Here is a 25,929-nt window from a genome sequence, read left to right on the forward strand (position 1 = left end):
ACAGACCTACGCACTGAGCTAGCCGGGCCATTGCTCCTATATGGTACAGACCTACGCACTGAGCTAGCCAGGCCTTTGCTCTGAGCCCGGTACAGACCAATGCACTGAGCTAGCCAGGCCATTGCTCTGAGCCCGATACAGACCAACGCACTGAGCCAGCCGGGCCATTGTTCTGATCCCAGTACAGACCAATGCACCGAGCTAGCCGGGCCATTGCTCCTGTATGGTACAGACCTACGCACTGAGCTAGCTGGGCCATTGCTCTGATCCGGTACAGACCAATGCACTGAGTCTGCTGGGCCATTGCTCTGATCCGGTACAGACCAATGCACTGAGTCTGCTGGGCCATTGCTCTGATTCTGGTGATGTTTGAGTAATTTGGAAAATTATGTGATAATAGGGAAGTAGAAGGAACAGCAGCTCAGCTGTTCACATGCATCTGAAGAAGTGGGTTTTTTTAATCCAAGAAAGCTTATGCCCAAATAAATCTGTTAGTCTTTAAGGTGCCCCCGGACTCCTCATTGCTATTATGAGAAACCATTCTGGAACCAAAGCTCCATGGGTCATATTTTTACCATTGCACCATAGAACTACTGAAGTCCAGGGACTTCTCCAAACTCACAACATCCACTCCCAGAGACGGGGGAGAGGGGAAGGTTTCTGACAGCCCTGAACCAAAAATTACTCATCGCATTAAAAATAAGCATGAAGGGAGCAAAGAAAGGGATGTTGGGAAGTTGGCATCCTTTGGGTGCCTTAGCTGTGAGTTCCCAACCTTCCTAATGCTTGTTTCTTTTAACTGTAATCTGAAGTCTGAATTTTCTGCCTCTTTAGGGAATGCTATTTTGATAACTGCAGTGTAATAACACAGTGACAGGAATCCTCAGCCTTAACTCCAGCTTAGTTTTTGTCTGGGCATACTTACTAGTGTTTAATCCTTTCATTAACAGCACTCAGTCTCTCTCTCTCTCCAGTTGCTTGCACTGTTCCTTCAGCTTGGATTTTATTGCCTGCTGTGGCAAGATCCACTCACTGCAGTATTTTTGGTTAGTTCTGAAATGAGATGTGCTGAGCTGGGTTCTGTGATGTAAGCTGTTTCTTGCTCTCTGTAGGGTAATGTCAGCCAAACACAATCTTTATTTTGCAAAAGCCAGGTAAAAATGGGTTTCACAGCCCAGGACAAGCTTTTGGAAAGTCACCGATGTTTTATTTCACCAGCTCTGGTAACCATGGACAGCAGATGTATAGGCACATGAGGCTGTTAGTAGCTGCCCTTCTCGATGCAAATAGTGGGCCTTCTCCTGCCATTATTGCTGGTCCTACAAGTCCCAATCCTGATTTAGTCCCCAATCCAGCAAAGCACTTCAGTGTGTGGGTGACTAAGTAGAACTTGGATGCATAAAGTTAAGTACATGCGTAGGTATGTTGCTAGAGCAAGGCCTTCCTCTGCGAGACTGAATTAGAGCCATGGAGCATGAAGAGTGGGCACTACTCCTGAAAGCCTGTCTCCAGTGAGTCCAGCAAGACAGGTGTGAGCTGGAAATCGGCTAAAGATTTACAGCAAGGTTGGATCTATCACTGGCCAACAACGGGACTGCATTCGTTGTTTAGATACATCTATAATGCCCCTTCACCACTGCTGCATAGCCTCAGAGGCCACTATATATTTCAGGGACATACCTGAAATCCCATATGACCCATTCTACTTTAAAAGTGACCTGCAAAGAACCCACCCTACCACCAGCAATACAACCCCCCCGGGCTTGTGCCCTCTTTTGGTCTGTTTTGATGTATAAAGAGGGGCTGAAAGGTTTGTTGGTTTTCTACATTCCCAGGTTCTGGCCCTTCCCTAGTTTTGCTGGGAAATCTGCTGGATCTTTCAGACCCTGGCTCTCATGAGCTCCTTAACTGATGGGATGTTTACCATTAAAGATTCCTTTATCCAAAATGTTCAGTGTGTGTTAAAAACAAAAAAGAAAGTGTTTAAACAGTCTGACTAAAGCCCTTCCCTCTCGACTGCTCTCCTCTTGGCGTGTGTGATATCACTGGCTGAAGCATTCTCCAGACACTGTCTTTTGCTTCAGTATCAATCGTCCACTCCAGTATATGGAAGAAGCTTCAACTGAATTGTGAGGTTTAATTATAGCCTGTGTGTAATATTAACTAACTCTGGGTCACTGCAACCTGCTTCTCCAAACTTTATTACAGCGCAGACCTAATTGGCACCTTCCACCAGGACTAAACCCACTGAGACATTCTGAAACCCTCTCCGGACCAGAATCTCTGAAATAAACATTAGAAAGAGCAGAATCAGAGGCTCGTTTTGGGGTATCCCTCTGACATGTTCCCTAGGACAGTATATTCCCTTAGTTACTAGGCAATGGAAAACAACTGACTTTTCCTCTTTCTTTCTCACCTTATTTGAAGGAAAGTAAATTTACCCCCAGTGATGATGCAATAAATGGACCTGGTCGAGTCTGGGAGTGTGTAACAACAAAAGAAGCTATAACCCTCTCCCTTTAAGAGCTTTCAGATCCCTACACCACTTGGAAAGGTGGCAGAAACTCCACTAGTGCTGTGGTTTGCAACCAGGGGTACACAGTGTTGAAACGGATCTTTTAATGGCCCACAGCTAGGCAGGTGTTTACTGATACCAGTGAAAATTCAGAAACCAATATGTCATTTATCTCTCAGATAATGTGTCATTTATCTGAGAGAGAATCACACAGGAGTTAAGGTTACATGGAATACATTCTTTGCAATATGCCACAGTTCCCCAAGCAAAACCCCTCAGTAACTATGTTGGCCTTACACAGTATCCTGATTGGCAAAGAAAGCAGGTATAGCTACCAGCTCTAGATGGAGACTACTTCTCTTTCTTCTTTCCCCTCTCAGGCACTTGGTCTGTCCCTTGAAGCAGGGCCTTGGTTACCCTGACGACTTCTGGTTCTAAAGTCCTGCAAAGGTCCCTCAAGGCGAGGTTTTTAATTGGAGAACTGATCTGACTCATTTACTTTGCTTAGCACTTACATACTTTTTTGTTCTCAAAGGAGTCACATGTTCCATAAATATGCCTCGTAGGTGTTTATTATTGGAAGGGACTGCAAAGCAGACACACAGACCAAAGCTCAGCCATAGTTTACTCTCTCATGAATCATTCACTTAAGCTCTTAGCGTGCGATTATCCAAAAAGGGTGATTCTGACCCACGTCAGCCGTGTCACCAGGCTCACTGATCACATGCTCTTATGTGTTTTTTACTTTGAGAGCAGGTTCTCTGCTGAAATATTTCAAAGTTTGGGGTTAAAACACACATGCCCATTGAGCCATTGTTAATCATTCCAGTGCAGTTTCAGCACCTCCAGTAGTTGCCCCACTCCATTTATCTAATGCTAATAACAACAATATATGGGGATACACCTATCTCATAGAACTGGAAGGGACCCTGAAAGGTCATTGAGTCCAGCCCCCTGCCTTCACTAGCAGGACCAAGTACTGATTTTGCCCCAGATTCTCAAGTGGCCCCCTCAAGGACTGAACTCACAACCCTGGGTTTAGCAGGCCAATGCTCAAACCACTGAGCTATCCCTCCCCAATCCTCTAGCTCCCAGAATCCTCTAGCAAGTTGAGACATACCAAGCCATACCAAACTCATGTTTGCCACATTCATTATCAGTCACAGAAATTCATAATTTGGCACCGTTTCAACATGTGTGCCCATGGGGGTACACAGAGGTCTCCCAGGGGTACCTCAACTCAGCTAGATATTTGCCTAGTTTTACAACAGTCAGTACAAACTAAAATGTCATACGACTTGTTTATACTATGTTGTATCCTATACACTGAAATGTAAGTACAGTATTTATATTCCAGTGGATTTATTTTATCATTACATGGTAAAACTGAGAAAGGAAGCCATTTGTCAGTAACAGTGTGCTGTGACACTTCTGTATTGTTATGTCTGATTTTGTAAGCAAGCAGTTTTTAAATGAGGTGAAATTTGAGGTACACAAGACAAATCAGACACCTGAAAGGGGGGTCCAGTAGTCTGGAAAGGTTGAGAGCCACTACATGCAGCAGATGCTCTGCCCTCTAGCGATGGGCAGCAGTGTAAAAAACTCAGATAGATGGATATTGAGTTACCTAGACAGCTTTTATTGCTCCTTCCTCCTTCTTCTGCCGCTTTAAGGCTCTCTGGCTGGGACGCTTGGTCACTGTCCCATTCCTGGGAACAGGCTCTCTCTCTTAGCTGGATCAGCTCCTGCAAGTGCTATGGGGAGAAAGAGCCTGTGTCACGAACAGCAGCAGCTCTGGGGCTTGGTAAGGAGGGGGCTTGTGCAGTCACTTCCTCCCCCTCTCTCAATTACCTGGAGTCTGTGGTTCAGGTGGATGTCTGCAGAGCCCATGGGGCTTCTCTAGGGGGCTAGATCAAGCCTGAGCAAGGTGAGTGTTGCAGCCCGAGCTGGTATTGAGGGACACAGGAAGGGGATGGAATAGCTGATGGTGGCTGTAGCTCTGCACTAGGAGAAGGGATGGGGAGGGGAGGCAGGAAGTGGGATGGTAAGGAACTGAAGGGTCGGGGACTGCACAGCTCCTGGGTTTAATTTCCAGGCTGCAGCACAGCCACAGCTGAGACAATTACCTGCTCTCCCAGGGGAAGGGCACAGAGACAGGAAAATGAGGGACTGAAAGGGCCAGGCGCGAGTGTCCAGGTGCCCATCTCATCCTGACGGTCTGCAGAATAGCGGACACGTTTCCCTTTCCATCGTCCCGCTCTGATGAAGATGGGAAATGGCCACAGGAGAGACACTCAGGTAGGGGATTTCTGGGGACTGGGTGTGTCCTGCAGAGGGGAGGGGATATAAACACACTGTGGGACTGACACTGGGAGGACACTTGCCAAGTCACTCGCTTGATGGGACAGCCACATGCTGGTCCCACCCATCTCTCCTCCCTGCTCAAATGCCATTCAGACAATGGTGACCAAGGCCATCCTCAAGCTCCTGCTTTCTGCTTCTAGGGGTACTGAGCAAGCAGTCGAGCCCCACTTCTAGCCCGGCCATGCTGCCTCTCCTGACAGCGTAGCAGGGCATTAGGGAGGTTAGACAGACTGTGGGGAGAAGACCCCCAGCACATTCACACTTGTGGCCCTGAACCTCAGCAGTAGCTCACCCCATTCTAGGAGGGGGTTGCAGCAAAGAGGGGGCCTGGTGGGTGGGATACAACCTATGAGCTGAACAATACTTACCTGGCAGGGGAGATACCATGATCACGAAGGTGGTTTTCCCAGGGTGAGGCTCATCCATTGCACTGCAGGTGTGCTGACCCCTGCGATTTCCCCAAATGCGGGAAACTCGACTGCATAATTTGTGGTAGTGGGGGACTGAATTCGCGCTCTTCCCTGGCTTAAAAAAAAAAGTGGGAAAGGGGTCATGGAGGTATAGGGAGAGGTGACGAGTTAAGAGAAAGGAGGAAAATGGAGATGGAAGAGACTGGCAAGGAGAGAAAACACCGAAGGTGAAATAAAGGGAGCTGGAGGAATGAGACTGGGAGGCAAGAATCCAAGCCACTGTCCCGCAGCTTCCTGTCTGTAAAACGAGTTGATACTGAGCTAAGCTCCTGGGCAGGATGGTGTTGGAGAGAGAAGCTGAAGCGGAATGGGTTTTCCTTGCTCACACACCTGAATAGTATGACTGGAGGAGGTGTGGAGCCTGGAGCAGCTCTGGGGGTGGTTTATTGGAACCTGATGTTTTAGGATCAGAGACCTTGGGTGGGGAAATCCACAAAACTGAAGAATCTAATGCCTTGAAATGCCCAAGGCTTCTAGCCTGCGACTCAGCACTGCTGTGACTGACAGGGACTTCTGGGAATGGTTTCCCACCCCCAGATGTAAACAACAGTCTGTGCAATCCCAAGAAGTGAGAGCGCGAACCTCTCAGCCCTGCTGAGGCCCAGGCATGGGCCCCAGAGTTCCTGCAAGAAGTGAGAGAGAGAAAGGGAAACAGGACAAAGACAGATCTGTTCCTCAGTGGTTAGCTGCAGTTGCAGCTCCCCAGTACTGTCAGCATTTACAGCTATAACAGGGAGAGGGCAACAAATCTCTGCCAGAACAGGGGAGAATGAAGGGCTGGCCCTGGGAATGAGAGGGCCAACTGGGAGATGACTAATTGGATACTTATGGAAACTATAAGCACCAATGAAGCCTGTGAAATATGGGAGAATAGAGAGGGAGTGCTGGTCTAGGGCTTCTCAGGAGCAGTAGTGGGACTGTTTCAAGGGCAGAAGGTACTGAGTGGGAGATGCTTCTTTTTTCAGGTGCTAGTGACCATAAAGGAAGTGACAGTCTATTGCACCAAAGGGCAGTAGGTACTTTTGGATCCTCATCAGACGGTCTTCTACAAGGATGTCATGCAGGAGAATTACAAGACTCTGATCTCCCTGGGTAAGGGCTTGTTCTCCTTCACTTATGAGAAGGTTGCACTCTCCATGAAGGACATAGGTCATTTTCTGGTCAGGGATCTTCCCAAGTCCCTTAGAATTCTGGGTAATCAGTCCAAAACTGTGCGAGAGAGTGTGCCACAATCCCACCTCTTCCTAGGGAAAAGAAGATGCAGAAACAATGGCAGAGCTAATTTCCCCAAAGCCAGAGCTTGTACTGAGGGAAGAGATATTATATTTATTTCTCCAGGCTCATTTCTGTGCCTGTAATCACTGTACTTCTCCACTTCATTCTCGGAGTGTGTTCTGGACCCTCTGAGGGTTTAGTAATGGGCAAGTGGCTTAATGTTTGCAGCTCAGCTGCATCACTGAGTCCTGCAATGCGTGGGGCAGTCTGAACCTCTCTGGGTCACATCTCCCACTGCCTTTCCCAAAGAGACTCAGCAAACTCTTTCCCATCCATTTTGATAACACAAGCCCCAGTAAAGACAGACACTGGGTTTAAAATCACAGAACAATCTTTGTAACAAGTCTGGATCTCCTGTTTTGCTTTTCTGTGAGCAGGATTTCTGACACCTAAACCTGACAGGATCTCCTGTACAGAACAAGAGGAAAAGCCATGGGTCCCTGGACAGTAAGATACCCTTGATACCTATACAGGTGAGGAGAAAACCCAAGTCAGAAATCAATCATGAATGAAAAAGAGAGCTGAAGTCTCACCCAAGCCATTGTGAGCTCTCATGTTTGTGCTTCATTAAATTCAATACTATCAACAGCTGGTTGGTCATGTCCCTCACCGATCTCCCAGAGGTCTTTCCAGAAGACAGTAAGTCCTCCCTTACTCAGACCGGATGTTGGCACTGCAATGCTCTCTCCTCTGGAGAAGGGATTTAAAAGAAATTGGCTCCTGAATTTCAGTCTGAATTAAACCAGACCAAAGATCGTGATGAACCCTCAGTTCCTTTTCTCCTGAACACTGAGAACGAGGGTGTCTGATTTTTTTCAGCAGACGTTTGGATTGTGAGTGAGAGTGCAGAGAATCTTCAGCAGAAAGGATCTGTGCGAGGGGAACCAGATGGAACAATTTCAGGGAGATCCAAAGAGACCGTTTCCCAGAATCCTGATCAAGAAAGAGCCTGTGAGTTGTAACTGCCCAGAAAGACAGTGGGTAAGACCTCCAGGAGGGAGAGAGTAAATCCATTCACCTCACAAACATCAAAGGCACCAATGTCCATCAGTGCGCTGTCTCCACAGGCAGTCAATGAACACTAAGTGTTGTGAGAAAAGGTACAGCAGGGGCTCAGGCCTCAATGGCTGCCAAAGAACCCCAATGGGAAAGAAATCCTATTCATGTGCAGACTGTGGGAAGGTCTTCAGCTGGAGCTCAGCCCTGATCACCCACCAGAGAACGCACACGGGTGAGAGACCCTACAAGTGCCCTGCCTGCGGGAGAGGCTTCAGCCAGAGCTCCAACTTGGTAAGACATCACCGCACCCACACTGGGGAGCGGCCCTATGAGTGCGGTGAGTGTGGGAAGAGCTTCCGCCTCAACTCCCACTTCCTCAAGCATCAGCGCACCCACGCCAAGCCCTACCCCTGTGAGGTCTGCCAGAGAGGCTTCCACAGCTCCTTGGCCTTGGGCAGGCACCAGAGAGCCCACACGCAGGAGCAATGCTACACCTGTGCAGACTGTGGGAAGAGATATCGGGTGCGCTCGGCACTGGCCCAGCATCGCAGGATGCACACAGGGGAGAGGCCCTATGAATGCAGTGAGTGTGGGAAAAGCTTCAGTTGGAGTTCAGCCCTTTCTGACCATCAGAGAATGCACACAGGGGAGAGGCCCTTCCAGTGCTCCAACTGCGGGAAGGGCTTCAGCCAGAGCGCCAACCTGCTCACGCATCAGCGGGTCCACACTGGCGAGCGGCCCTTCCAGTGCACTGAGTGTGGGAAACGCTTTGCTGTCAGCTCCCACCTCAGCACTCACCGGAGGAATCATCGTGTGGAGCGGCCCTGCCAGTGCACTGACTGCGGAAAAGGCTTTGCCAACCCTGCCAAGCTACTCGCCCACCAGAGACGCCACACAGGGGAGCAGCCCTTCCAGTGCCCTGAGTGCGGAAAGTGCTTCAGTGACAGCTCCCTCCTGGTGAAACACCAGCGTATCCACACAGGGGAGCGGCCCTTCCAGTGCCCCGAGTGTGGGAAGAGCTTCAACCGGAACCTGACCCTGCTCAGACACCAGAGAGTGCACACCGGAGAGAGGCCTTACATCTGCCCTGCCTGCGGGAAGGGGTTCAGCCAGAGCTCCCACCTCAACACTCACCAGAGAGTGCACACAGGGGAGCGGCCCTACAAATGCCCCACCTGTGGGAAGGCCTTCAGCCAGAACTCCAACCTGATCCGACACCAGAGGAACCACAAGCACCAGGACACACTGTAACCAGCTCATCAGAACTTGCCTCACACAAGAGAAACCTGCACAGGCACACACTGTGGGAAAAAGCTTCAAACAGAGCTCAGACCTTACAAGACACCAGAGAAGCCATGTGGGGAAGGAAGCAATGGCTGTCAGACAAATCAAGCCCTACCATTTGAACAGTGCAGAGGAAGTGCTGGAAGCAGCAAGCTGTGCACTATAGGGAAGTGACCACTTGCTGATATTTTTGGATGGAGTAGAGGGAAGCACAAGGTGACAAAAAGAGGGGGATAAATCTGATAAATCTACAGGCGTTTGAAAGGGATCCATACCAAGGGCAGAGAGAACTTATTTAGTGTTGCATGACAGATGCAGCTAACAGTAGCAGGATGAAATTAAAAGGGGAAGCACTTGTTTTAAAAAGTTATTGACAGGACTATGTATTATTGAGCAGCTGGATAATACCCCCAGAAAGCAATGGTAGCTTCCTCATTTGGGACTTTTTAAATGTGTTTTATAGGTTAATTTACTGTAGGGAGACAGGGAGATGGATCAGATGAATTAATGAGTCCTTTCTACCTCTGATGTCTCTGATTCTCTCAAAGGAATGAACAAAGGCAAAGGTGTTAAAAATTTTGGTGGCAAAGGGAAGGTGAATTAATTTTAATCTCAAGCCTATTGAATAACCCAACCTATCCCTAAAACATATTATCTATTGATACTGGAGACATGATTCCTGCCATCCTTCTCTCCAGAACAATGGGGTAAGCCATCTTGTTTAGACCATTTCACTAACCTATTCAGTGCTGGTATTTTTATTGTAAAGCTAAGTGATATCAGAGACCAGAACAGAATGCAAATAAGTTCCCCTGTCTCTCTTAAGAGGAGTAAGAATTTAAGGTTTCCCAATTTTAAGCCCAGATATGCAAATTAGACAGAACTTGAAGACAGGAAGGTATCTGAGGACTAACGCCACAGATGCTACAGTCCTTACCCTGCCAAGAGGAGCATTACCTAGCAACAAAATCATCAGTTAATTGGAAAGGAGAAATAACTGGACAAAATTACAGCAAGATTGTGTGGATTGTGAGTGGTATAAAAAGGACTTTCCATACAAATTGCACAGATTGAAAAAGAAACACTAACATAGGAGCAGTCTGGTTCACTGATACTATTTTATAATTCTCTTCAGTTAGTTCTGTCTTTTGAAATGTTTCCACTGCTTTCTGCACTGTGATTTTACTATCTGAATTGTCGCTGTACATCTTAACTCTTCCCCCCACTCCTCAAAGACAGACCAAGTATTTCCAGGAACAAGAACCCTCCGATTTTACTAAAGCAGCCTAGACATGAAATTATCAGCATCCGTAGACCGTTTCTTATTTATGCACATCAATCTTTTTTTCAAGCAGTGTCTCGTATTGGTATCCTAGTAACAGTATACTTACAAAATGCATTGTTTTGTTCACCATTAATGGCCTGTGCACTCAGGAGAGAGCCAAAGGAAAGCTATGAATTTGTATGTTGTGTGGCGAAGTACCTTCTTCTCCTCAGCAGGCTCAGTCCTTTTTAGCCTTGGAGACACAGGCCTGGGCAAAGCAAATCCTTCTAGGTAGCACAGGGTCTGGCTATTCCTTACCTCAGTCCGTCCCTTGTGCTGGTTTTCTCCCCTTCTCGGGACAGAGGGCAGCCTTCCTTGCTGGAAGGGTTCAGAGCCCTTGCTGCACCTTGCTTACTAGCAGCTTCCCTGCTTTTCTCACCCCTCCTCCCCCCTTCTACACAGGGGGAGGGTTTAAAAAGGTCTCAAGCAGTTGGAGCCATCTGAACCTAATTAGTTCCCTGGTAATTCCTTTTCCAGCTGAACCTTATGGTTATCCCCATGGTTCTCTCTCAGTGGACTGGGAGAGGACTTTTAACCCCCTGGGACGAATTACTACCCCCTCCTTTGTAGCTGTTTGTCCTGGGTTTGCCACAGTTGACAGCAACAAAATGAATTTGGGAAGGATTAAATCCATACATTTACTGGTCCCTCGTTCTCCTAGGCTGGTATTTCTGTTTGCTCCAATTTAAGTGTTCGTTCCAGCAGCACAGTGTCCTCCACTGCAAAGAGGCACAGAGTGTGCTAGAAACGTAGGTCACTGGGCTTTCAATCTGCAAACCATTCCAAACTCAGGCATGTCACTAGAATGTTTTGAGGGAAACAAAATCTTTTTTTTTATTACTTTGCCATGTTCCTTTACAATGAGAAATCAACCACCATTTTTTCAGTGCCTGATGAGTGAATTAGAGGAGCATTGTGATGAATGAGACTGACCAAGCATGTCACACTCTGGGCATCTGAATCCTACTTTTGTGGGAAACTGCTCTATTGTAAATAACCCCATTACTATTTTCTCAGCAAAGGGCTAAGATAAGGGCCATCTGTCAGGGCTGACCCAGTCTCTTCTAAACACACAAATGATTAAGGAAAGCAGGAAGGAGGTGAATCTATTCCATGGGGAAGGGGGCACTTCATCAAAAAAGCTTTCCTAGATCCAACAGGAAAACATTCTCCTCCTAAAGAACCCAAATCATTGCACCATTGGACGGATCTTGAAAGTCACAATTAATTAGAATCAGGTACTGTAAGTTACTTCAGTATGGAAAGTTACTTTCATTTTTTGGGGAGTAGACACTAAAACCATTTTTTCTGCTTCCTCTCTGTGCATTAGGCTGAAAAATACAGGTATTGGCATTATTTCCGTGAATCACATTTTTGAACTTGCTCTCTCCTAAGAGTTATATTTCAATCTACAGGATTTGCCCAGCCTTACTTACATTAGTGTAACATTCAGGGCATAATAGAGCATACTTTCATTTTTTCCGCTCTGAAATACTCCTGGAACTTGTTTCTAATGTAAAATTTCTGGGTCGATCCTGCATCCTGGGCTTCCGGTCACTGGGAGAAGACAGCTGACAGAGCAGGAAACTGAAAAAGCAAAAGGGGAAGATTAAAAAAGAAAAGGGGTTTGTGTGTGTAAAATGGAAATAAATAAGCACAAAGGAGCAACATGGAGGGAATGAGATAACCCTTAAAACGTTTCTTTTTTCATCATCTTTGAATTCTGAGTGGAAGTACACTACATTGCAAGTAAGAACATAGCGTGCCAATGACTTCTACATTTTGTAAGGGGAATACCACAACTAGCAGAGAAACATTATATAGCTAGCTAAAACAATGTAAACATTTTAAAGGAAGCTAAACCACTAGTGATTTCCCATTTCACTTTGGGCAGCAAATAGTTTAGGGTAAAGAGATTAAAATCAGAAGTGTCAGGATGGAAAAGTAGACAGCCATTTATAGTGGTTATTTTAATAGGCATATTGAAGTACAAAAAGATAAACTCTACTTGTATGGCACTGCTGCATAACATGACTGCAGATATATTCCAGTGAGTCTGGTCCCTCTCAAAGAACATTACAGTTCACAACAGAATGAATCTAAAGTCTGTAGCAAAAGTTTGCATTATAAATTACCATGACAACAAACTCTGACTTATATCAGAAGTTCTGTTTGTCTGTTTGAATACTGCAAGTGTACAATTCAGCTATATAAAAATATCAGGTCCATGAAAGACTTTTTGTGTACCTCAGTTCATCCACTGTACAGTAAATTCTGAAGACAAGTCAAAGGATTCTTTTATCAGTTTTGTTAACTGTGAATGTGCTATTAAATTGAATTCAATTCCCTCCCAGCGTAATTTCTCTGACTCAGTTCTTTGATATATTTACAATGCATAAGTTTTCATTCCAACTGCAACAATATGTTTTTGGCCTAAAAACATGGAGTTGTGAGTATGCAACAGAGAACCAAAGACACATGCCTTTCTAAATATATCCTTAAAGTGCAAAATATGTGTTTCCACACAACGGCATGAAAATATAGTTAGTCTGAAAAAGTCAATGCACTCAATATAGAAAATAAGGAACGTGCATTTAAACATGCTCAAAGTACGGAAATGATTTCTTCCTTTTTTTCCCGGCATAAATGACTTTTTGTGTAATAATAAGTGACAAGTAAACATTTAAAGTAGGCTCTATAATAGTGTTGCTAAAATGATTTAAAGCTTACAAGAACTGAGGATGAAGCTCTGATTTAAGAAGAGCTATGCTTTGATAAAGGCACAGCACATTTTCCTGTTTTTGTTTACTTTAAAAAAAATGTATAATGCTCCTCAGAATCTGTAGAATGTTATCTCAATTCTGTTAGAGATGATCTCTCAGTCATATTTAACATGAAATAACTTGATTTGATTGCGGTCATTATGGTATTTCCAAGTTTTCCCAATGCAATAGGTTCACTAACCAAAGACAACAATACTTTAATAGTACACTTGATTGGGCCAAACAAGGACAGAACTTAGAATCTCTCTCCACCAATAAATTTTCTATTCTGAAAAGCTCAATTTAAAATATATATATTATATATATTATATATATAATTCTTTCAGCTTTGATACAAAATGATGTTTTGGAAGTTCAGAGTTGTTCAAATTAACCTGAATTACAGATTCTCCCCACTTGCCTTATTTATTTTCTGAAAATGATGAAAAAAAGCTGATCTTCAGCACCACATATCTCACTCAATACACCAAGCAGTGCTTGGATGCTGAGCAGAACTTTCCTTTTCCTTGGGAAAGTAAGAAAAAAAAGTCTCAGACGCTATTTTCTAGATATTTACAGTGGTTTAGAAACAAATTGCACTTCACAGGTTAAAATTCCATTAATCTTTCCATACCCAATTTCTGGTACCAGTGTAAGCAAAAAGTTGGGACTCCATTTTGTGCAGGAATGTCACTTAAATTGAGATCCCTTGGGTGAAGATTAAAGTATTTCTTGCATTCAAAGACTCATCCCTTTTTTTTTTTTTTAAACAATCCCTATAAAATTGAACATTTTGGCTGAATGGTATCCCTTACGACTCTAGCTTAAAAGAGGCATTCTACCTATCTAAACCAAAATAGCTAAAGATGAACTTTGTGAAACTCTATTGCAACCATGTAACATTTTGAACACGAAACTGATCGTATGGAGCATTGGGAGACTTATTGGAGAGATGACGGTATGACAAAGAAAAGTGTTTGCATTGCACCTTTAGGATGCAGAATTCCACTTCAGAATGTTTTCTTGAACAACAGTGGTGTGACAGAGTTTTTATTGTATAGAAATTAACTCAGCCACTCTCTCCCCCATTTGGGGTGGGGGCATGGGGAACCACACCCAATTTTGGTTTTAGCGATTATTACTGCTCTCCATCTTGTTGCTGCTCTCTGTCAGGCTGATGATGATGTTCTGGGCAGCCATCTTGGTGCTGCTGTTTCTGCTCCTGCCTTTTCTTTTCAGCCAGCGCTTTTGCCCTTGTAGTCATTGCTCTGGGTCTGATGTCACACCTCTCTTCGTCCTGCTGATGCTTTTTACAATGTTTCTCAAATGTAGACATTTTGGCATAAGTCCGGTTGCAAACCATGCAGTGATAGGGCCTCTCCCCACTGTGTGTTCTCATATGAAGCTGGAGATAAGAGGACCTAGAAAAAGTTCGACTACAAACAGAACAGCGATGAGGCTCACGGGCTTCATGTGTTTTTAAGTGCTGTTTGAGAGATGAGGCCTGCTTAAAGGCCTTACTGCATGTGGTACATTTGAAATTCCTCTCCCCAGACTCAAGGAGCTGATGTGACATGAGGTGAGCGGAGGAACGGAAGTTTTTCCCACACTTGTCACATTTGTAGGGCCTCTCACCAGTGTGAAGGCGGATGTGCAGGATCAGTCCTGCCTTCTGTGTGAAGGCCTTTTCGCACTGGGTGCATTTGAAAGGCCTCTCCCCTGTGTGAACACGTCTGTGAGTCTTCAGGTGTGAGGCACGCCCAAAGTTCTTCCCACAGTCCTCACATTTAAAGGGCTTTTCCCCTGTGTGGATTGCTTTGTGCCTCACAAGGTGCGAGGACTGTAGGAAGAGCTTCCCACACACACTGCACTTGTACTTCCTCTCACCCGTGTGCGAGCGCAGATGCAGGGCCAGGTGGGAGGAGGAGATGAATTTCTTGCCACAGAGCGGGCAAGTGTGCGGCCGCTCGCCAGTGTGAATGCGTTTGTGCAGTACCAGGCCAGAGGACAGGGCAAAGGTCTTCCCACACATGGGACACTTGTAAGGCTTCTCTCCTGTGTGAACACGCTGGTGCTTCACCAGAGCTGATGTCTGTGCAAAGGTCTTTCCACAGAGCTCGCAGCGATACGGTCGCTCTGCAGCGTGAGACATCTCATGAAGCTCCAGCTCCGTCAGCTGGGCAAAAGACCTGCCACATTCAGAGCATTTGAACGGTTTGCTAATGAGAACTGCTTTGCTGGGTCGATTGTTCGTTGACAAGTTATTAGTCACAGAGCTACTGGGCACCATCGTTGGTAATGAGAAACTTTGAGAATTCATCATTGCATCAGCTTGGTATAGAATGTAACACAATGATGGGGGAATGGTACTTAGTCACGGAGAATCATAACAATGGTCTTCTCAATTTAAAGAGGAAAAAATTTCAGCATCAGGTACACAGATGAATAGTTAACACCTAAAAGGGGAAAAAAGATGACAGAATGACATTCACCCTCACAATGCAATGTCACAAAACAATTTGATGTAAAGTGAGCCAATGCTAAGTGCTGTCACTGTCTCATGGTGTTTCTCTGCTTTCTGCTCGTGACGTACTGCGCTATGGTGTCTCATTCTTGTATGTTTGGGTTCGGCTCTTGTTTTAAATTAAGATGTCTCTGCCGCTACCGAATCTAAAATAAGTCTGGGTAAAATTTTCAAGAACACCTACGCGATTCAAGTAGCCCAAGCCTGCTCCTGAACAGTGACACAGGCACTTTGAAGCTGTCCTCACCCCTTTCAGTAACTGCCCAGTGAGCCCCGCTGAGACATGTAGCTGATGATTAAGACTAAGATGACCTCCATGACATTTTCTGCTTCAGCCCCAGGGCAGCGGGGCTGGAGCTGGCAGCCAGCAGCTGTGCTCGGAAAAGGGGGACCCTGGCGCTCCCAGCCGCAGTGGCGGGGGGTGTTGGACCCCTTCCTCCTCCCCCTCCTCCCCCCCAGGGCTTGGGCTCAGCCCCCGCCCCCGTGTCACGGTCTGGACAGATCAGGGCAATAAACACAAATTCACCCGAGCGCCCGACTAAAAACAGCCGCGACCAAACCTCGGCCTCGCTGGTGACACGGAGCCGCTCCAGCCGGGCCCTGGGCTCCCGCGAGGCGCACCCCGCCGGCCGGGCCGCCACCCGCCCAGAACGGGCGGGGCTCCGGCCGCGCGCCCCCGGGGGCTGACAGCGCGGGGCTCCCTGGCCAGGCAGCCGGGGGCTCCTCGCCCCGCCCCAGCAGCTGAGCGACACTCGCCGCCCCGCCCCGCGCCCCAGAACCGCTATTACCCGGCAGCGGCAGCTTCCCAGCCTCGCTTCCAGGCCCCGGAACTGATCCCTGCGACCCGGAAACACAACCTCAGCGCAGCAGCGCTATACTGCGCACGCGCCCCTAGGGGGCGGTCGCGCTGCGGACTCACACAGCGGGCGGGGGAGCTGAGAGTCACTTAACCCCCCGGAAGTACCGTGCCCACCGTTGCCTGCCCGGACTGGAATTTGCGACACACACACACGAGGATTCAGGCTGTGCCCCGCCCCCTCCGAACCCGGCCGGGCAAGTCTCTCCATGAGGCTGCTGCCTGGCAGGGTGCAGGGAGGGCGGGGCTTCAGGCGCACGCCGTTATTATGAACCGTGCTCTCTACGGTAGCGCGTAGGGGCCAAGGCAGAGCGCGCGCTGCGCACCCAAGAATCCGCAGGCTCAGAGGCTCTGCGCCTGGGCGCGACGCTCTTCCCGTCACCTAGGAAACGCCTCAAGGACGCACGCGCCAACGTAGCTGCTGCCGTTGACTTCGTGAGCCTCTGTCCGCGCGGCTGGGCTGTAAGCGCGGGGCGGGAGCGGCCTGCGGAGCCCGCCCGGGAGCGGGGGGTGGGGGGTGCAGCCCAGCCAGGCCCCATCCTGCCCCCAGAGCCGGGTTTACACCATGAGCCCCGGGCACAGAGGGGCCAGCGCCAGCCCCTCTGCCGCGCACGGCGCCCCCAGGCCAGGCTGGGGCTGCCCCTCTCCCCACAGCGAGCGGGCCCAGCTCCGCCCTGCTTCGCGCGGCTTGTCACGGCGGCTCTGCCCGAGCCGCGCCCCCTCTTTGTTTGTAAAATGTCTCCTGTTTCTGCCAGGACGGGGCAGAGGCAGCGGGGCGCCACCCCCGGGGACGTGCAGCAGCTGCCCCGCCTCGGAGTGCCCCCAGCTGTCCGACGCGCTCACCCTGCTCCAGCCTGCGTGGGGCCTGTATGTAGGAACTGTTAACCCGCTTCTAGACACTCCGAGAATGCCGGCAGCCCTAGGCACACGCTGAACTGGAAATCTGACCCTGCCTGAACTCCACCCCCCCCTCATGTAACTCTGCCTTGTCTCCCTGCCACACAGCCTGCCCTGACCTATCATGTAACTCTGCCTTGTCACCCTGCCACACAGCCTGCCCTAACCCATCATGTAACTCTGCCTTGTCACCCTGCCACACAGCCTGCCCTAACCCCTCATGTAACTCTGCCTTGTCACCCTGCCACACAGCCTGCCCTAACCCCTCATGTAACTCTGCCTTGTCACCCTGCCACACAGCCTGCCCTAACCCATCATGTAACTCTGCCTTGTCACCCTGCCACACAGCCTGCCCTAACCCATCATGTAACTCTGCCTTGTCACCCTGCCACACAGCCTGCCCTAACCCATCATGTAACTCTGCCTTGTCACCCTGCCACACAGCCTGCCCTAACCCATCATGTAACTCTGCCTTGTCACCCTGCCACACAGCCTGCCCTAACCCATCATGTAACTCTGCCTTGTCACCCTGCCACACAGCCTGCCCTAACCCATCATGTAACTCTGCCTTGTCACCCTGCCACACAGCCTGCCCTAACCCATCATGTAACTCTGCCTTGTCACCCTGCCACACAGCCTGCCCTAACCCATCATGTAACTCTGCCTTGTCACCCTGCCACACAGCCTGCCCTAACCCATCATGTAACTCTGCCTTGTCACCCTGCCACACAGCCTGCCCTAACCCATCATGTAACTCTGCCTTGTCACCCTGCCACACAGCCTGCCCTAACCCATCATGTAACTCTGCCTTGTCACCCTGCCACACAGCCTGCCCTAACCCATCATGTAACTCTGCCTTGTCACCCTGCCACACAGCCTGCCCTAACCCATCATGTAACTCTGCCTTGTCACCCTGCCACACAGCCTGCCCTAACCTATCATGTAACTCTGCCTTGTCACCCTGCCACACAGCCTGCCCTAACCTATCATGTAACTCTGCCTTGTCTCCCTGCCACACAGCCTGCCCTAACCTATCATGTAACTCTGCCTTGTCACCCTGCCACACAGCCTGCCCTAACCTATCATGTAACTCTGCCTTGTCACCCTGCCACACTGTATCACCCGCTAGCCTGCTGTATCCACACCAACCCCCTACCGTGTCATCTGCCCTAACACTGCCACAGCACCTAGCCACACACCTGTCCATAAACCTGCTCGGTAGCCTGTTGTAACCCGGCCACGTCACCTGAGCATGCATAAACCCACCGTGTGACCCGCCACACATTGTTCTAATCCTGCCATGGTGCCCCATAGCCTGCAATAACCCTGTCATGCTACCACCTGGAACCCCACCACGTCACTTAGTCACCCACCTTTCCCCATTGTAACCTTGCCACAGTGCCCCATAGCCTGCAATCTGCTGCCCAGCCGCATCATACAGCGAACAGAGGAGGGGTTTTGTGTGGCTGCAGCTGATCCACTCCCCAGCTATGGACATGTTCTCCCATGGTTCCAGCCATATCCACTCTGGTGCTGTGGGGGAGGGAGGGAGGGTAGTTGTGGCACTCAGGAGGCTGGGTTTGTCACAGCCCTGACCCACGTAGTAGAAAGGTCAAGCTAACATTTAAGTGTGGACCACGCCAGAGTCCTGCCGTTAACAAGACCCAGACTGATCTTTGCTGTGTGGAGACCGAGCAGAGCCAGTGCTGACGACACTAATTTGCATTGCAGGATGCTATAGGTGAGCACTTGAAGCGATTTGCATTTAGTCATAAGAGGGATGGTCTAGGTTGCCTTAGTCATGCCTCAGTACAGGGGGGTGGACTAGATGACATCTTGAGGTCCCTTCCAGGCCTGCCTTAAATCTGTGATGTACAAATGAAAGCGTTTGCTTTGGATCAGCCAATTTCAAATGTGGCAGCATAAGCTGTAGCTTACATAATATTTATATTCTTAATTCTGCATTTTACTTACTAAAAAGGATGCTGTGCTTAATTTACAAACATACTTTTTTATAGATATACGCAGATGGAACGTTCCTATAATTTCAAAGACAATGGAGTGTGCAAACATTAGAAACCGGTGTGCCATTGGATCCTTTATACATTACTAGTCATATATGGGCTACATCCTCTAATTTACTGTAAACTAATGTAGTCTTTGCTGTGCCTAAATCTGCAGGAAATCCACATCTGCATAGCTGAATGCAGCAATCATGGAAAAGCTGCAGAACATTTTTGTCTGAGTACAGCTCACAATGGTTTGTTAAAGAGAAATCGCAACATGCAGTATGACCATTTTTAAAAGTTTATTTTATTATATTTTTAAACTTACAGACCACTTCATGTTTAACACAAAAATACCAGTGTCCAGTCATCACAGCTAAACAATTCTGTACACTCTGGCATCATGGTGGAGTAATTTGCTACTCACAACTGTTCTTCCACCATTGCTGCCACTCCATAAGCAAACAATTCTATTTTTGACCATTTTACTGATAAATCGAATACTGTATTTTAACTAACAATGATTATTGGCACTACTGGGTGTTCATTAGTGTCCACAGTCAAAAAAACATTGTCAGTTTCTAGGATAACTGCACCTCTGACTTGCTGGGCTCTCTGAGCACACCCTCCTCAGGTCCCAGGCCTCGATCTGTCACCTCTCTCCAGGTTGAATCCTGCAATTCTCCCACACTCAGCCCAGGCCTTGGGCTGTAGTCCCCTGGTACTTTGATTACTTCCAGCAAGTCAGACTTAGGTTCAGTCCCTGCAGTTCTGTTCCCTCCAGGAGCGCTCACTAGCAGTGACCAGACAGCCTTCTTAAAGCAATTCAATTGTTTATTTAGAACCAAAGCATTTTGGAGGATGATTTTAGATCATTAACCAGCTTATACAGCTGTCAAGCTTACCAGATAGCCAATTGCCCCACTAGAACCTGCTTCCATACATAAAACCCCCTCTAATCACACACTCCTAGTTGTCACCCACCACCCCCACACAGGAACCCTTACAGAGTGTCAAACAAGTACAACTCATATTTGATGGGGACCCCATTCTGAAAGAAATCTTTCCTGAACCCCCTCTTCTGGCCTTCAAACAGCCCCCCAGCCTCTCCAAGCTCATCATCAGAGGCAAGCTCCCAACAGACCAGGACACACCAACTCAAAGTGGCACCAGATGCAAAACCTGCAGACATATCTCCACTACTCCAATGATCAACATTCCCTACAACACGCTTTCAAGATCCATGGATCCTACACATGCCTATCACAACATGTGGTGTACCTCATATGGTCCACTAAATGCCCTAATAGCAGCTATGTGGGTGAAACCAGACAATCACTACACTCTTGAATGAACTCACACAGGAAAATGATAAAAAGAAAAGCACCCTGTGGGTGAACACTTTTCACAAAGCGATCATTCTCTATTTGACCTACGAGTCCTCCTCCACAAAGGAAACCTGCCCAGCACTTTCAAAAGATACGCATGGTACTTAAATTCATCATTTTGCTAGACTCTAAAAATCATGGACTGAATAGAAATATGGTTTATTAAAACCATCTATAGTCCACTACCACCACCCAACTGCCTTTCCCTAGCTCCACCTTTCTTTCCCCCCCTACGACTGGAAGGGTGTTAATGGGATACTTCATCTTGAAATGTGTTAACTACTTATGCTAACAATCTGTTCCACCTTGTACTTAGCTGTGACACTGAGTACATTTCCCAGACATGAAGAAGAGCTCTGTGTAGCTTGCAAGCTTGTCTTTCACCAACAGAAGTTGGTCCAATATAAGATAGTCCCTCACCCACCCTGTTATCTTCCACCCGGCTATACTGGGTAGGTCTAAACTTCCAACAGAAGCCCCAAGACTTCAAGGGACTGGGCGGCATAATCTGTTCCCTTAACATTCAACACCATTTCAGCCTGTCTGCTTCAGGGATCACGTTTTTAGATCCTGCTCCATTTTTTGATAGCCACCCTTCACAGGGTTGAAGTAACTTTTTAACTGTTTATAGCCCTTTGATTGTTTAACTCTCACCATTGAGAAAACAAGGCTTGTAATTTTGTTGACGAGAAGGATGTAGGATCCCTGAAGCGAAGATCTTTCCCCATCGTCTTTCAAGCTGGACGGTTCTTATCTGGGAATTGTCCTGCTGGCTCACCCTCCACTGACTTAATCCAATATAAGCATATAATAACCATTTCATTAGCATCATACAAGGAGAGGTTACTTACCTTGTATAGTAATTGGAGTTCTTCGAGATGTGTCCCACTGTGGGTGCTCCATGCCTGTGCACTCTTGATTGGAGATTTTTGTCAGCAGCTTCCACATCTGTGCTCCAGGATGGGGTTTCTAGGGGAACAAGGGTGACCCTGTTGCCACTCCAGTTTCTTCTTAACCACAGAAGTCTGGCAAAAGACTGAGGCAGAGGGAAAGAAGAGCTGGTAGTGGAGCACCCACAGAAAACAAAAATAATTCCAGCTACTGCACAAAGTTAGTAACCTCTCCTCCTTTGAGTAGTGTGTCTGTGGGTGCTTCACGTGAGGAGATTCCTGAGCAATACTTCAGTTACTGAGGAGGGTGATACACGGACTGTCAGTCAGTATCGCCAAAAGCTCTGTCACCTCCGGAAGCAAGCACAAGAGCATAGTGCTGGGGAAACATGCACCAGAGACCGGATGGCTGCCCTGCCTGAGATAGCCCTATTGAAAAATATGCCTACAAAGATAGATTGAAGCCCTGGTGGAATGTGCAATCACTCTTGGGGTGGGGGAAGAAGGAGTGAACCCCTGAGGCTTCGTAACAGGTTAAGATGCATACTGCAACCCATTTGGACAATCTTTGGGTGGAAATCACTTGTCGTTTCATTTGCTGTGCAATTGAGATGAAAAGCCGGGATTAAGTCCTGAAGGGCCTATTTTTGTCTAGTAAAGGTGAGGTCTCTTCTTACATCCAGTATATGGAGGCCTGTTTCCTCTCTCAAAGAGTGAGGCTCAGGTAATACACTGGTAGGTGAATCTCCTGATTAATCTGGAATTCTGAAGAAATTTTAAGTAGGACACAAAGCTGTGGATGTAGCATCACCTTATCACACCAAAACACTGTATCACCCAACAAGGCTCCAAGTTCCCCTACCTTCTTGAAGTGATGGCTCTGAGGAATGAGGTCTGAAGGGACAGATGAAGGAGGGAACAGTTCCCTATAGATTCCAAATGGGGGTTTCCTCAGGGCATTGGTCCCATGGTGGAGCTGGTTCCTTGACAGGAGGGAAGAGATAAGAGGGTCCTTTGATAATCCTCATCGTGGCTGGGTGGGTGAAGACTGAAAACCTCTCACTGGGGGGGAGCGAAAAGCTGTGATGGCAGCTTGGTGAACTTCAATGGAGTGCAGCGATAAGCCTGTTTTTTAATTCAGCAAGTAATTGAGAATATATTAGTTGAGATTCAAGAGGAGGTATAGATTGCTTACTACACCAAGCGTGGGAGTGTTTCTGAACGTAGGTTTTCCTTGCCATGGCTTTACTATGAAGCAGTATTTTTTGTACTTCTGGGGAGAAATCTTGTTCTGTACCAGAGAGCCATCTAGTACTCATGCCTTGAGGTGAAGCGTTGAGGCACTGGGTGGGTGATGAATCCTGATTCCTGGGTGAGGAGCTCTGCTGCCAGGGGAAGGCAGAGAGAGTGTCACAGAGACATGAACCAGCTCCAGGAAATACACCTGTCTCGGCCATGATGTTGTTACAGGGATGGCTACTAATTTACCTGTTTCAGTTTGTTCAGGAACTTGTGCACTACAGGTGCCAGGGGATAAACGTACAGCAATATGCAAGGCCACGGAATGACTATGGCATCTCACATAGAACTCCAGCTGTGCCCTCTCCTCAAGCAGAATCGCCTGCACTTCGCATTGGATGGTGTTGCAAAGAGCTCTCTGTGCATGACCCCACTAGTGGTTGATGGTGAAATGCCTGCTGAGGGAGCTCGCTACTGAGTTCTGCAGTCCTGGTAGATAAACTGCTGAGATGCAATGTAATACACACCCATGCCATAGCTCTACTGATTTGGTGGGATAATGCTGCTCTGTTGTTCATTATTATTCTGACTGCAGGGTCCCTGATGTAGGGTAGCAAGTGCTGGAAAGCGTAACAAACCACTCCGAGTTCCAACATGTTGATATGAAGTATTTAGCTTGAGTGGTGAGGTTTTGGAAGTGTACGCCCCAGCCTATCAGGGAGGCCTCTGTAGTGATAGTCCCTGTGGCAGGAGGCTGCAAGAACGAAACTCTCATGAATACCTTTGGGGATCCTTCCACCGGTTTAGAGAATCGAGGACACTCCAAGATATGGACAACCACTTGGATAGGCTGTGATTGAGTGTATAGATGATTCTGAGCCAGGCTTGAAGACACTGTCTTGATAAGTGTGTCACAAACTTCCCAGCTGCCATATGGCCCAGAAGTTGCAGGCAGGCCCTTGCTGTGGTTTGTATCCTCTGTTGTATTATTGAGATGAGGCTGGACATAGTGGCAACTCTGTCCTGGGGCTACTGTGCTCTGGCAGTGGAGGAGCCCAGAGTGGCCCTGATGAAATCTGTCCATTGAATGGGTGTGAGTACACTTTTCTGCACTGAGATAGAGGCCCAGTGAACTGAACAGAGAGAAGGCAGTGCCAGTTGTTGCCTATATATCGAGGAACGAGGGACGTTTCAGGAACCATTCATCCAAGTAGGCAAAGATTATTCCCATTTGCAAGGATGAGATGCTTTGGCCAAGAGGACCCGTGGGACACTGGAGAGGCAAGGGTAGGATGTAGGTGCTCACCCCAAAACGTACAAGGGATGTGTGGCAATATGAAGATAAATGCCCTGCAGGATGAGGGAGACAAATCAATCTCCCAGGTCCAGAAAGGGCATTATTGCTGCTAGAGTTACCATTCTGAACCACTACAGTGGACAGAGATGGTCAATGACCTGAAGAACAGCATTCATCTCCATCCCATTTTGATTTGAGACCAGGAAGTACCACGAATAGAACCCTCTTCTCAAGTCTGATGGAACAAGTTCAATTGCCCCCCAGAGTTAAGAGGGATTTTAAGAGGATTAGCTCCTTCCAGGTCTGGGGCCCCCCCTCTGCTTGCTGCATCCCGTACTGCTGCTCTCTCTCAGCCTCTGCGATTCCAAGTGCTCCTTCCTTGTGACTTGGCCCTCTGGCCAGGTCACTATGCATATTTCACTCTTCTGGGGTATCAAAGTCTCTTCTAACAAACAGTCGCAGGCAGTCTTCCACTTCCCCAGTGGCTGGCATCTCACAGACCCTCTAGTTAGCAACCAAGGACTATTCCCTCACTACCTTTCCCTGAGCCCCTTCCTTACCGTCTGGCACTCCCCTCCCCCACAATCTCTGGGTTTGCCAGCTGCACAGCTCCCTCACCCCAGGGAGTAACTGTAGGCTACTTGCCTCTGTAGCCCCAAGCACACCTCTCTTCTCCCAGGAGTGACTGCCGCCTACGTCCTGGCAGCCATCTTTGCTATCACCTTCCTGGCATTATAAATTCAGCTGAGCTCCCTCATTCAGTCAGGGGGCTACTTAAGCCACCTGATTCCCCTCAGCTGCATCCGGTCTTGTTAATTTGCCCCCTTCTTAGCCTACATTAACCTCTTCAGGGCAATGTGGGGTGAACACCCCATCACAGGGTCTTTATTTCAAGTTTTGTTCATCATGCCACTTTATATAAGAAATGACCCACTGTAGTAGGAAGAGAGCCTGAGTCCTTGTATCAGAGGCCTGGTATGAAATCCTGCTTACAGAATCTGGCAAGAACAGGGCTGATATTGCAGAAATACACATTCCTAGTCACAGAGCACTCACACAAACACATACCGATATCACGTGGTACCAGAACATCCCAATATCAAGGATGGTACAAAACATTCCCCAAGGATAACAGGAGCACACTGACCCCTCCTAAAACATAAGGTCAGGATGACAGTACGTAATGGAGATGTTTTGATCGAACCAACATGTACAAGATGATAACTAGCCATGTCAGGGGGCAGGGGTATAAAGATGCATCTCAGAGGGATTCTCTTTGTCTAGCCTAGGGATGAATGGAAAGTCCCACCATTCACTGAGCTGGTCTATTATGGCATACGTGTATTACTGGTCCAGTAGAATCTGCAGGATACTAGTACCATGCTTTGCCAACAATAAACCTGGCCAGGTGCCTTCATCCTTAATGCTCTTGTGGTCATTGCATGTTTCACTCGAGGTCTGCCATGCCAGCAGTCTGCGCAGGGTTGCGGGGGGCACAGAGGGAACACACACACACCCATCAACGTCTATCCACACCCACCACACTGTACTTCCCTGGGTGTGCAGGATGGAGGAGTGGAGTGACCCAATAAGTTCTGGTTCTTTCCAAAGAGTTGAGGATATCCAATCTCCATCTTCACATTGACATCAGGCCCCAGGAGTCCATGCTATCTCCATTGCTAAATAGAGAGAGAATTCTTTTCAAGATGATTTCCCATACGCTGGTTCTGTCTGCAGTACTTAGTTTGGAATGTGCAAGACATTTTTCTGTCACCAAGGGCAGTCAAAAATTCTCAAATCGAAGAGGTTTGAGGATCTGTCATACAGACTCAGTATGAA

General features: G+C 47.8%; 4 protein-coding genes and 1 non-coding gene across 9 annotated transcripts in view; 2 read left to right on the forward strand and 3 right to left on the reverse strand.

Moving 5' to 3' along the window:
* Positions 1-4,723, reverse strand: part of LOC116829084 (uncharacterized) — a 13,319-nt gene extending 8,596 nt beyond the window's left edge. The window contains exons 1-2 of one of the 2 annotated variants that reach the window (XM_032787710.2): positions 4,642-4,723; positions 4,143-4,269 (exon numbers count right to left, since the gene is read on the reverse strand). In XM_032787710.2, coding sequence (XP_032643601.2) covers positions 4,143-4,269; positions 4,642-4,719 — 205 coding nt within the window. In that variant the 5' untranslated portion in view covers positions 4,720-4,723. Of the gene's footprint in view, positions 1-4,142; positions 4,270-4,366; positions 4,454-4,641 lie in introns of those variants that run through there. The other variant, XM_075069887.1, reaches the window with a different exon arrangement.
* A 25-nt stretch (positions 4,724-4,748) lies between these two features.
* Positions 4,749-12,584, forward strand: LOC116829077 (uncharacterized). 3 transcript variants are annotated; one of them, XM_032787704.2, is made up of 3 exons: positions 4,749-4,813; positions 6,315-8,192; positions 8,277-12,584. In XM_032787704.2, exons 2-3 carry the CDS (start codon positions 7,699-7,701, stop codon positions 8,872-8,874), a joined length of 1,092 nt encoding a protein of 363 aa, XP_032643595.1. In that variant the 5' UTR covers positions 4,749-4,813; positions 6,315-7,698; the 3' UTR covers positions 8,875-12,584. The 3 variants fall into 3 exon arrangements, with proteins under 3 accessions (XP_032643595.1, XP_074925990.1, XP_032643594.1); XM_075069889.1 differs by having other exon boundaries at positions 6,315-9,176; XM_032787703.2 differs by having other exon boundaries at positions 7,444-9,176.
* Positions 5,240-5,403, forward strand: LOC116829085 (U1 spliceosomal RNA). Its single transcript, XR_004374672.1, has one exon. It is a non-coding gene; the product is annotated as a U1 spliceosomal RNA (small nuclear RNA).
* A 1,445-nt stretch (positions 12,585-14,029) lies between the features above and the next one.
* LOC142047379 (uncharacterized) lies at positions 14,030-16,370 on the reverse strand. Its single transcript, XM_075069891.1, has 2 exons — positions 16,306-16,370; positions 14,030-15,449 (listed from the first exon to the last, which is right to left on the reverse strand). Exon 2 carries the CDS (start codon positions 15,314-15,316, stop codon positions 14,132-14,134), a length of 1,185 nt encoding a protein of 394 aa, XP_074925992.1. The 5' UTR covers positions 15,317-15,449; positions 16,306-16,370; the 3' UTR covers positions 14,030-14,131.
* A 776-nt stretch (positions 16,371-17,146) lies between these two features.
* LOC142047380 (uncharacterized) lies at positions 17,147-25,526 on the reverse strand. Of its 2 annotated transcripts, XM_075069893.1 has the most exons (3): positions 17,572-25,525; positions 17,438-17,463; positions 17,147-17,389 (listed from the first exon to the last, which is right to left on the reverse strand). In XM_075069893.1, exons 1-3 carry the CDS (start codon positions 18,601-18,603, stop codon positions 17,293-17,295), a joined length of 1,155 nt encoding a protein of 384 aa, XP_074925994.1. In that variant the 5' UTR covers positions 18,604-25,525; the 3' UTR covers positions 17,147-17,292. The 2 variants fall into 2 exon arrangements, with proteins under 2 accessions (XP_074925994.1, XP_074925993.1); XM_075069892.1 differs by having other exon boundaries at positions 17,147-17,463; positions 17,572-25,526.
* Positions 25,527-25,929: the final 403 nt, after the last annotated feature.

Source organism: Chelonoidis abingdonii, chromosome 10 (assembly GCF_003597395.2).
Source record: "Chelonoidis abingdonii isolate Lonesome George chromosome 10, CheloAbing_2.0, whole genome shotgun sequence".
In the NCBI taxonomy this organism is placed as follows: Eukaryota; Metazoa; Chordata; order Testudines; family Testudinidae; genus Chelonoidis; species Chelonoidis abingdonii.

Bases quoted from the DNA above. Each gene is read 5' to 3' on its own strand.
- LOC142047380 (XM_075069892.1), bottom strand. From the start codon at position 18,603: ATGACAGGGTTATTGCAGGCTATGGGGCACCATGGCAGGATTAGAACA. The intron at 17,464-17,571 runs GCTGTGTGGCAG...GCTGTGTGGCAG, and splicing joins TACATGATGGGTTAGGGCAG to GGTGACAAGGCAGAGTTACA.
- LOC142047379 (XM_075069891.1), bottom strand. From the start codon at position 15,316: ATGATGAATTCTCAAAGTTTCTCATTACCAACGATGGTGCCCAGTAGC.
- LOC116829077 (XM_075069889.1), top strand. From the start codon at position 7,699: ATGAACACTAAGTGTTGTGAGAAAAGGTACAGCAGGGGCTCAGGCCTC.